This window comes from Hyalella azteca, unplaced genomic scaffold (assembly GCF_000764305.2).
Source record: "Hyalella azteca isolate HAZT.00-mixed unplaced genomic scaffold, Hazt_2.0.2 contig7025, whole genome shotgun sequence".
Lineage (NCBI taxonomy): Eukaryota > Metazoa > Arthropoda > Malacostraca > Amphipoda > Hyalellidae > Hyalella > Hyalella azteca.
Window position 1 is genome coordinate 210370 of NW_025937161.1, and position 12671 is coordinate 223040.

The window sequence follows — 12671 nt, forward strand, 5'->3', positions numbered from 1 at the left end:
TTCAAATCTATAACCTAATAGTACAATCCAAATAATTCAAAGTACCAAGTTTTTTATGTCATATATGTACCTTATTTATCTGGCGCATTCATCCTAGAACCGGTGTACAAACAACATTACCTCTCGTCTTTTCAGACGGCTAAATGATATTTTGCGCTCACAATCGTGTTGAATATGAAAGTAACTTGACGTGCTCGTCCTACCGTTAATATTGATTAGCAGAGTAGCTTCTGTCATAGTGTTGACATTTAAATACACCGGGGAGAGTTAGGAGGTGGTTCGAGAAAGCGTCCGATAAATGAGGAAGATGGGCAAATAATGGGAAGCCGCAGCCGTGCAGGACTGTTCCACAGCGATCGGAAGGAGAGGGCCGCGGTGGAAGACGAGCAGTAGAAGTGATCAGTGGAGCGGAGGGGATGACCGCACTCGGAGAGTAGAAGTCACTCGGAACCTCCCACCAGGAGCGTCCCTAGGTTCAAGGTCAGTGGCGGGGCTAAATCCTCGGGAAATGTACATGTGAGTGAACTTTTATTCTGACGAGCATAATTCTGACAAACAAAATGATTTCTGTACTACATAGCCGTAATCAGGTAGTACCCCAGACTTCTCACTCCACGACAGCAAGTCGTCCAGAAGTCCGCCTTGTGGCTCGCTACCAGCGCAACTTGTCTGCTGGTTCATACGGGGAGGCTAAGCGGACTCATGCAAGGTTGATCTCCCACAACGGAGATACCTCAGAAAAAAAGCAGGGTCCTGTCTGCCCTTCCATCTCCGACCGCACGGGAGGAAGTCATGCTCCTTCACCTTGATCGCCCTACTAGGGCTACGGATAACGCCTATTGTCTCAGTCAGCGCAACAAAGTTGATAAAAAGTATTTGGCGGCCTAGAAATAACATCCCTCTTCTCTTTAATTTGAAAAGAGAACTGGGCGTCACTTTCCAACAAGAACTTGCATACTTAATTTTTCAAATTAGCGTTTGCAATTTCGGTTTTACATGAAATAAGGAAGTTCGAGTTTAATTCAGAAATATTATGAACCTAAACAGGACCTCCACATCTAATGAATTCCATACGTAAGGAGATCAATTATACCAATAGAGTGTTTTAAACCCAAATATTGTACTCAGATCCGTAATGGCTTGACCAAAGACTTTGCTCAGCCGTGATACGGAAGTTCTACCGCAGATATTCGAAAACGTGCGACCACATAGGTATATAAAGATTAATCACCGTAAGACGAACAGAAAATGAAGTCAGCTCCATGCCAATCCGAATCCAGAACATGTATATAATCTATACATATACTTTAACAAAAACTACCATTTAAGAAACCATAAACGTTAGTTCGCAGAATACTTTATTTACACACATGTACACGGTTACTCTCCTGTAAAAAAAAATGAATTAGACAAACCTAAGAACAAACATGGCCATACAAGAAGCTGTAGAGAGTATTAGGCATCAGATGAGCTCATCTTCGATACGAACTCGATATATTCGGAATATCAATAATCAATAAGTATATTTAAAAATAAATATTCACGAATGGTCTTGCACTCATTTCATTTGTATTCTCGTTGAGACAAGCAAGAAATTTACAATAACAGACAAGAATACTCAGCCACTCAAACGATACGTACTAGATAATACAAATATTCATTTACGCAATAATACAAATTCCTTCATTATGCGTCGAATCCTCTACAATGACTGTGTGCATAAATCTTTATCACACAATAAAGGAAAAAATCAAAACAATTCGCCACTTGCCTAAGATATAATGAGCAGCATAAGGCAACTCATTAGGAAGTTCAACAGAAAAATAGCAAGTCTCGTTATTCAAAGGTTATTTCTTGATTACATCTGCCCATTAAGAGACAATACTGTTAAAGACTGAAGTCCTAGTGTCCAAATTCAGTGCCTCACAGTTGAAAACTGATGAAAACATTACAAGTCCTAATCGCAATATCTGGCGTAAACACGTACGAGCGTGTGGTGGTTCCCAGGATGCTATGGGCACCAACAGCTGGTGGTAGTTCGCACGGCAACTCACGCGACACTCTAATTTTTTTTTTATACCTGTTTTTGTACAGCATATAATATATAGAAAACTTTTAAATAGAGTTTTGCAGGAACACAGCACCACGATACGCCAGACACTATTTCCTACCACAGACAAAAATTTTAATTTATTATGAAGGCCTTGCATGCCATTGGCGGTAGCGTTCGAGTCACGAGGATAAGCGCTAAATCACTAAATTAAATGAAGCAATAGAATAATGATGTCATGTTTGAGTACATTACAACTCTCTGCGTAATTTATCTAGAGTAACGTATAATCTTAAGCATTAAACAAGCATAGAATCGTACTGCGTAAACTGCCGCGCAAAGTCATGACGGGAGTTCAGACTAGCACGGGTATTTACTCCATCTTAGTTAGAGCATCAGGCGCATTCCTCTCAGTCCTCACAATATAAAGAAAAAACAATTTCATCATCCTTTTATAAACTTTTCCCATGACCACGGATAAGTATCCAGATATTCTGAAGTTTTATACCTTTATTAATAATAATAGCTAGTTTTCTGTACGGCATAATACATAATTGGATCAAATCTATCATCATTTACGCTCACTAAGATTTGAGTTCAAGGATACCTCATTAGAATACCTGTACTTCACATCAAATAATGTGCTACACACTGCGTCACTCAAAGACTCAATGACCACCAAGATGACGCTGGAAAAAATGAAGTTATTAATGAATTTTTCTATTAACGTCAAGCACAATCGTCGAACAGAACTCGGCCTGCATTAACGGGATCCAGGGGCAGGTTCTTCACCAGCGCAGGTGCGTCTTGTTGAACATCATAAACCTGCGGGCAATAAACATCAATATTGTCATTCATGCTATGTAGCAGAGTGCATGTTTTTTACAAGGTCACTTCCCCAAAAACACATTAACAATACATTTCACTTATAATAAGAAAATAAAAATGCATCAATATCTATCTGCGACGGTTTTTAGAGGGACGCATTCACACTGAGAAAAAAAAAAGAATTGTTCAAGCTCAAATGAAAATGATAAATGAGAACAGGAACCCATAAAAATCTTACGGCAAGGTTAAAAAGACATACCGAGATGGTCACTAGAAATTAGTGAAAATAGAAAGCAGTTGCACAGCAAAACCCCTCGATGGCATGAAATGTACATTAATTCCTCGTCATCCAGCTGAAACTGGTAGGTTAATGTTAAGATATGCACGCAGACAATATTAATTGAAACTATGTGAAAGGTATTTCGCAATAGAATAATAGTATGTACCTGTCAAGCTTCTCCCAGCACTGCTGGAAGGCAGCGCGGTCAAGATGGCGCTTGATGCGGCTCAGGCTTATGACGTGAACGCTCCACTTAGCGATGTTCGCGTCAAGCTTTGTTTCATCAAACTTGATGTGGAACGCACAAACTGTTGCGGGAGAATAAAATGCAGGCATATAATTAGGTCTTACAAATCTTCTTAACTACTCATTTTCTTTGAGGTCTGCAGCAGCTAGTAATATAAACAATGGCTTATATTCTAATACAAAACACAACAGTTTTTTCGTAAAATTTCCAGCATTGTAAATATTACAAATCAGAAATATGAAACTATTCCAAATTAACATGGATTAGTTAACAACATTTTTTCAGCACCATTAATAAATTCGAGCTTTTGACAGTATTTCATAACACTGATTACTAGCGATGATAAACGAAACTGGAAATTTCACGACCTTTATAGTCCAGACATTAACCATTCTCTAAAATTCAAAGCAGTTGAATATATATAAAAAAAATTAAATTCATCGAAACAATAATTTGAGAACTTAAGGTTGCAGGACAACTAACTGCGGTTGAATATCTCAACGGGGTTGCCGTCATACGGCCAGCCTTTGAACTGCCACGCCGGGCCCATGGCGAAGACTGCCACGACTCTGTCCCACTCCGCGTTGGTGAGCTTGCCAGGATTGTCGGTGACGCGGTATGGCACCGTCAGCCCTCCCTCCTTGCCTCGCTGGATCAGGATCTCGGTCTCGCGTTTTGTGCCTTGTTGCCGCTTCACCTCGTTTGGAACAAACCTGTGGATTAGCGAGAGGCATTAATCATTGAACAACAAAAGCATATTTATTTACTGTAAGGCATATTTATTACCTAACACAATCAATATACTTTTAATGCTTAGGGGCTAATATATTTACTATATTAGTGATCTGGAGGTACATGGTGATACGCGACGCATGCAAGAACTTTAAGCGGTACACAATTACAAAAAGTTTGGGTAATCCTGTATTATGAACTTCAACAGATGTAAAGAAACTCCCTTCTTAAAACTCCCTTCAAAAATGAAAACTGCAATGGACTAGAATACAAGAACGAAGGTGGTCATGTAGAAGTGAAGGCACTGACTTCATGTCTTGCAGGAGATCCTTGCAGTTGAGCATCGTGATGAGTGAGGTGTTGCTGTTCGGGACGATGATGATGGGAGTGCGCGACGGTCGCTTCTGTTGCGCCAGGGACTGTGCTGGTGAGGCAGCTCCGCTCTGCGGCGTCGCCGTTGGGTTGCTCACAATACCAGACGACTGCAAAATAAATAAACTTTAATTTTATTAAATTCTACTGAAATTGGTAGGAAACACCTGTAAACTACAACACGAAACACCTGGAACTACCTGGAAACATGACAATCTGAGATAAAAAAGTTTATAAAATTTACAAAATCGAGTCAATTATAGTATAGGAATAGGACAATGAATACGATGACCATTGACTGGAATTTCACAAATACAACTGTTGGGCAATATCTATAGATTAAAACAACGACCATGAATAATAAAAATTTAATTACTGCTCTTGCAAATCATTGAAAAGGCTAATAAACTATGCAATCGCATTGAAATCAGATGTGAACTTGATAAGACCATATCTAAGCAAAGATTCATATCGGGAATATTTCAGTGCATAATGTATCTAAGGGCTGACTCTGAGCGCCTGCTGAGGCGGGTGCATGGCGCCCTGCTGGGCAGCTGTAGCCTTGCGTCCCTCACTGCCGCCCTCCGTCACGCTCTTCAGGGACATGCCGTGGTAAGAGCTCATCGTGTCGATTTTAAATCCGGCCGTTTCTGCAACCAATGTCAACTTCATTTACTAAATCTCAGCATGAAGAGCTAAAATTGTTCATGAAAATAATTCTTGGATGTAGAAATTTTAACAAAGAATTGTCGAGGGTAACTAGCAATAATTATTTACAATTTTATGCATTTAAGCTCAATATACGGTATATTCTTAAAAACAAAAATTGGTTGTAATTAAAAATCAGAAAAATTAACACCTAAAAGTGATATATATGCATAGCAATCACTTATCCACTAAATTATCTTATTATTATTCACAAAGTCAGCCAGGCCATAAATACAAACAAACCAGGAAAAAATTTCACTTACCTACAATGAATTGTCTAAATTTCTCCAAGCAAAGACCAAGCGGCACGAACCTTCCTTAGGGTTGAACCTCTCCTGAGCGTATCGAGAATATCCCGTGTTTTGCTGCTGCTGGCCAGCAATGCCGCCTCCGAGGCCTGCTGCAAGGCTGCCCACGCCAGGCTGCTGCTGCTGCTGCCGCTGCCGTCCCTCCTCACGCAACTTGATGCTTTTCAGCAGGCCTAAGATGCTAGGCCCAAATTGCTGCAAACACATTCAGCATTAGTTATGAAACCATATGTATAGTATCAGCTTTCCTCTTAATGGCTCGAATAACTCAAGGTGCAAACAGATACAGCATTATCGGAGACAACTGGTAATCTAGTGCAGTACAGGGAAGATGCTATTTATGTTGCTTTTATTGTTTAAGAACCGAATTAGAAAGTAAAAACTTTCAGCAAAGATGTCTAAAGGTAGTTCAGTGAAGCAGCATTTTATTTTATAGCATAGATTATCTCTAATATACTAACTACAAAGTTAGAATTATTATAAAATAGACAAATGGTATTTAATGCATTTATAAAAACTTACAATTAAGAAGATATGTTTCAGCATACAATTTTTTGTCTCGCATTTCAACAAGCAAAGCTATAAACAATATGTAGAAATGAATGTTATTCTAATACTGCCAGTCTATGTTCACTTATTTACTCACTAGAATAGAATTTACAAAGTAGTTATAACCTATCAGTAGGGTTAGGATTGTTTAAGGTAATTGCTTTACTTTGCCAGAACTCTGAAGAATGGTGGTGCGTTGGCGCCAGACTCGCTCTTTACTTGTGATGTCCTTGGTGACATCTATACCAAAGTCCACATCAAGACCAAAGTCGTCATCCTCCTTAATTGTCTGACGCTTCATTGCCAGGCGCTTGGCTTTGATAGCTGCAATTTTTTCAATGGACATTGCCTCTGACAGTGACCTGGCACACAGAATTTGCAAATTTGAATGAATATCTCCAGAATGGTAAAAAATCATCACTAAACAAGGAGCTCGAACTTCAATACTTGTACCGAGTATAGATAAAAAATGCTTGATAAAAAAGAAATAAATAATTTTCCCAAGTAATCGTCATAGTTAAATAATTCAATCAAATTATTATGAAAAACTAATAAAAATTTATCTACAAAGAATTTGAATACACTCAGCATCTTATATTACAGTCGAAATTTAGAATTGTACCTGTCTATGTTGCTGACTATGGAATTGATCTTGGGAGCATCAAGACGCATGGCAAGATGCTGTTTGAATCTTTGGGAGGCAGCAACATCATCATAACGGGGCTTTTTTGCAAGGCTCTCAGAAGCCTCTTCTATGGTGCGCTTTACCTAATATTAAAAAAATCAAATGAATATTTTATTCAATCTCAAACATATCTACAATAAATATCATTATAAACAATTTCCAATAAATAGATCTGAAGGGCTAAAAAGTATATATATATACGGTAGATCAATAAGAGGCTGATTACAAGGATATGTAATTAGATGACAATAATTATTTACTGTAAAGAAAAATAACATGTAGTCAAAATATGACAAGAATTACAAATAAATAATACCTGGAGTCTGATAGAAATGAAACAATCCTCAATCCCAAATGAATATTCATCAAAACACCAATTGCGTTGCTAGCTTGGAAACACTACCGGTAATGCACTCCAATCAACCAGTATCAGAAACAGCAATCATAAAGCTGACAAGATGAGAAAACTTCAGAAGAAACCTCAAAAATTCTTGCCATACACACCTGGGTTGGTATTTCCAGAGGTGCACTTTTGTCTATAGCTGCGGCAGTCGATGTTTCACCGTTGAGGTAGGCCAGGAGTTCTTTTCTGTCAGGACGACGTACAACAGGAATATTTTCAGCCTGAAATAGAAATTTTTCATTAGAAACCCGACAAAAGGGTAGAGATTTTTTAAGTAATTTCTTCACAGGGCAAAAAACATACAAAATTTGATTTCAATAAAATAGTATTTTTTTACTAAAATTATTGCAATAAAAAATATTATACAAGATAAAAAAAAATTCAAAATGCACTAATTTCTAAACAAAACAATTATAAGGAAAAATCAGACACATATCACCTCATTTCATGAAGACTGGAAAAAATTAAGAACATTATTGTGGAGTTTAGTATGCACTAAGATTTTTTCATGTTTGCCATTTCCTGTAGTTCATGTATGTATACAATTTGTTCCAATGAGACATATCACATTACAGAATTTACGACACAGTAAAATTTTGAATCTAATTCTATGTCTGCATTACTTTAGTAGTTTATGGTTGAATGATATTATTCTAATTTCTTTGTCACGGCTGGCAATTTTAAACAGAATAATAAATAATAGATACTTACCGCAGCCATGCGCACATATGCAGGGTGGTTAAGTGAAATGTGCTTAAGAAGGAACAGCAAGCACTCCAGGGTGTAATAATCTTTAGATGCTCCATCTTTGCCAGAACTGAAAGAAGAAATATAAACACATGAGTAATAATCATACTTTGATATATGATTACAAAATTGCATGCTTTAAACCTCTCCGGGTCACGTATGGAAATAAGAAATTAAAATTTCTGCAACCATTATAGGAAAGTATGAACATCAAAAGATATACGTATCATATTTATTTTACACATTTTCACACACAAGCATTGAAGTTGAAGGATGGCAGTTGGTATAGTAAATCCAAGTTGAAAATTTCATTAACTGTTTCATTATCTAAAAAAAGTAGATTTCAGTTTCAAGTAGGAAATTTTCCATCTCAACATTGAAGCCACAAAATTTCCCCATCAATAGGGAAAGTGTGTTTTGGAGTATCACATTTTAGAAAAAAGTAGGATTATTGCAATCCTGGTTGCAAGAATGACATTGCACTAATTTTTATTCTGGACTAGTATTCAATATGATTCTGAAGTTTCAAAAAGATGTTGTTTAACAGTTGGTTGAACCAGTAATGCTCATGGTACTTCAGGAGCCATCAACACAATTTTTCTAATGCAAGAACTTTCTGAGTTATTGGGTTTTCTTTTCTTAAAGTCAAAACATTCCAAGTCACCGCATCAATGGTGCAAGTCATCCCTTTTTTTGGTATTCCATGCCTGAAGCATTATTCATACTTTCAATCCAATAACTTATGCTCCAACTGGAAAATTGGGCAGAAATAACTTCTGGATGAGATGAAAGCACCTGTACTTGCAGTCAATTTTACCAAATTTTATGCACTTTCCTGATTTCTTTAAAAAATTTAGATATTTTTGTCACCTATTTTTAAAAACTTACTTATCTTATGATACAATTTTTTTTACCAGCAATTTTTGGAAAATTGAGCCCAATATTCTAGATGAGACTTATGTAGGCAAGGGATGTATACCGTCAACCGGGGCTACTCGGCCCGGGCGGGGTAACTCGGCCCAGTCCTCCGACACGGCGTAAAACTGTTATAGTAGCAAAACTAATTGGAATATTGCAAAACTAAAAATAATGGCGTAAACGCCAACATTTTTCCTATCTGTGTAGTATAAAGGGAGTCGAAAAATACGATATTTACTAGCTTTGAAAAATTCCTGAAAAAATGGTGAAAAACGCTGTTTTGAAAAGTTACTTCTGCTAAGGTCTGTAGCAAAAAAAATATTCGCCGTATTAAAAAATTTTACTTACATAAAAGTTGCACCCAGAGTTCGACGGGGCTACTCGGCCCACTCTGTTTTTGCTTCTGGCACCTTAGGAATAGCATATGGAATTTTTTTGACAATGCCATTCGATAGCCCTCGCAAAGAGCTATAAAATGAGCCTAAACTTGTTTATGAAATGTTTCATCGTAAGAAGTTATTAACAAAAAACGCTCAAAACCGGGCCGAGTAGCCCCGGTTGACGGTACTAAAGATTAGCTAACAGATGATCAATAAAAAATTAACCTTTTACTAATCAATCATCTCATTTTGGATAAGACATTTCTAGGACCTATATACAATAATCTTACATGTTAGTCAATCTGAATTCTGGAATAGAGGGCAGAGTATTCTGAAAAGTGTAGACAAAAATAAACATTCATTTAACAGGCAATAACCAACACAGGAAAAAAAATTTTAATATCTGTGAAATGATAATTTTTACACCCAATTCTAGGACTCTTCAGCTTAATTTTCTAAATAAGTTACTGTCAAACAGGGTAAAAAGGGATGGTTTTGAGTGTTTTTTGTTAATAACTTCTTACCATGAAACATTTCATGAACAAGTTTGAGCTCATTTTAAAGGTCTTTGCAAGGGCTATTGTATGGCATCTCCAAAAAAAATACAAATGCTATTTGTAAGGTGCTAGAGGCAATGTAAAAGGCTCCTGAATTAATCTGGAAATGGGGTAATTAGGGACACTTGAGATAAAACTCAATTTAAAAACGTTTGAAGCATGCAGAGTGTACTTGTGTATATATATTACTAACACTGCTCTGAAGTCCTCCTCTTTCATTGTATATGATGTACGTAAATGTAGAATAAATGACATTTTCTGTGATTTTTAATTGTTTTTCCTTTATTGATATGATATTACCATATTCATTAATTACCGTATTATTAATGAGATAGTACCGTATCCATGGACATGCCATTGAGAATTAAAAATGACCTTGTCCACTGCAAGCTTCATATCAGCAACCATGTAGCATTTATTCTGTATCTGTAAGCTTACAGGATGGCTTGTAATTTTGCACAATTTTAATCGAGTGGAGTGATTTTACTATAAGAAATAAGATTGTAAAAAACATACCTGAAACAGGAAGGAATATTTTTGTGACAACCATCATATTTTTAAATAAATAAATCATAGTTTAGGTTATTATTTTTCATTCTTTGTTTCCCAGTGCTCAATTCTATCTATGACATTCTATGCACAATCTTGTGATGACTGATGCAGTAATTTTTTGTTGAGTGAAATTTTTTTCACTGAGCAAGGTAAGTGTTATAAAATTTCTTTGTTATTAATTGATTTTTTTCATTAACTGGAGCCTTTGCTAACCAAGCCTCAACTGTAAATGCAGTTTTAGGGGTGTCCCTTATTACCCCATTTTGAGGAAATGGCCACCATTTTTTCTTGGAATGAGATATGCAAATTCTGTCAATCACATTTTTAAGCAAACACCAGTGTGCAACTTTGGTAATACTTTAAATTAAGTGCATCAAAAAAAAGGGTGTTTTTTTTAATTATATGTTTTTTGGGGTATAGATTAAGAATCTGAAATCCATTTTTGGCGGTCGGCATCGGAAATTTTTAATGGAACCTGTTCCTAACTGGACCTAACCTGCAAGGTTTTCATTGATTGGCTAGGTTTTTCCGGCCGCCGGACAGACTCCAAACATAGAAAAAACCTATTGGCTAGGTTTTTCCGGCCGCTGGACAGACTCTAAACATAGGTAAAACCTAGCCAATCAACAAAAACCTTGCAGGTTAGGTCCAGTTAGGAAAAGGTTCCATTAAAAATTTCCGATGCTGACCGCCAAAAACGGATTTCAGATTCTTAATCTACATCCCAAATATCATAAAATTAAAAAAACACCCTTTTTTTGGATGCACTTAATCTAAAGTAATATTGCAACTTTTATGTAGGTAAGATTTTTCAATATGACAAATATTTTTTCTGCTAGACCTTAGCAGAGGTACTTATCAAAAATCTCACTTTTCACACTTTTTTCAGGGATTTTTTAGAGGTAATAAATGTATTTCTCAACTTACTTTATGCTGCATAGATAGCAAAAATGTTGAACTTTAGGCTACTATTTCTAATTTTGCAATATTTTGATTAGTTTAGCTGCTACTACATTTCTACAAAATATTAGAGGACTGTCCCTCTTTACCCAGCTTGTCCCTTTTCACCCCGTTTGACGGTATATTTCATCATGCAGTATTGCAGTCATGCTGATAACCATAACCACACCAGCAGGTCACCAGCAGAACTAAAGATGCCAGTCTTCATTAACTGGCATGGAATAGGCCTATATCTTTTTCTAGAGCCATGAGTAGATCTTTTCTGCCAATTTTGAAACAATTTACATGATTCCTGTTAGAAAGTTAGATGATCTAGCCTAACTACTATTTAATAGTTCATAAAAGTGCACAAGAACTGAAGAAGGCTGCAAAATTTCTGTAACGAGTAAAAAAATTGTAATCCTGCAATTAAAATGACCTATTAGTACATTAACTTAACAAAGCTAAATCACATCTTTCTAGCCCTATCAAAACAGCTTTCTAGTCTTCATCAATTGGGTATGGTATCCAGCCTTACAAATCATATTCTGACTAGTTATCTGATGGTTGTATTGGTAGAGAAATAAGGAAGTGATCTGTGATCAGTGTGATGATAATTTGGCAGGAATTGATCTGTGATGATAGGCCTACCTAATTTGGCAAATCATTATTTCACAATCAGGCAATTTAACTGAATACTGGCTCTTGATTGTTCTTTAGCCAACTTTCAATTATTTTTCAACTAAAACATATTAATAAACTGCTCATTTGACACTTGACAGTACTTACCCATAAACTTGGTAATTTGTTTTAACCGTTTTGGGCCAGGAGAATTCGCCAAATATAACATTGTCGCTCTTTGTGATAATTTCTTTTTTGCTAACATTATACTGACGCAACAAACTTAATGGATCAGCCATTTTAAAAAATATGTACACAAACTACTTGAAATTGTATAAGTTGAACTAAAGTAGGCAAAGTATCTATGAATTTTAGATCAAATTTGTTTCCATTAGCAAACAAACACTCGATCGTAAAAGTACTCAGTGTTCCTGAATATGATAGGTACGCGAGTATGAATGTCCATTTGAGGGCGACTTGTGAAGATCTTGATTTAATTTGGACATTCTATTAGAGCTGCGGTGACCCTTCAAAAGACATTCAGTAGTCAGACATCACTCAGGCTTTCATATCGACTAGCTGCAACGTGTCATGTCTTGGTAAATTTTAGTAGGAGGAGAGGGAAACATGCTCATGTAGGAGCGATATTAGAACAGAGGCTGGAGGTGTGGGATGAATACAGGTAAAAATAGAGTTCTAGACGGAAGTTTGTTGGTCTATTGTGCTGTGCCCTATTCACTGTAATTTCCTAATTTGTTTGGATATTGGGATTTCTCGGACCACGAATAAATAATT

General features: G+C 36.5%; 1 protein-coding gene across 1 annotated transcript; it reads right to left on the bottom strand.

Annotated features, from left to right (window-relative positions):
- Positions 1-1340: 1340 nt before the first annotated feature.
- Positions 1341-12492, bottom strand: LOC108672637 (parafibromin). Its single transcript, XM_018160348.2, has 11 exons — positions 12045-12492; positions 7874-7979; positions 7264-7383; positions 6697-6842; positions 6241-6436; positions 5531-5720; positions 5020-5159; positions 4447-4619; positions 3889-4118; positions 3325-3466; positions 1341-2875 (listed from the first exon to the last, which is right to left on the bottom strand). Exons 1-11 carry the CDS (start codon positions 12173-12175, stop codon positions 2839-2841), a joined length of 1611 nt encoding a protein of 536 aa, XP_018015837.1. The 5' UTR covers positions 12176-12492; the 3' UTR covers positions 1341-2838.
- Between the last annotated feature and the right edge of the window lie 179 nt (positions 12493-12671).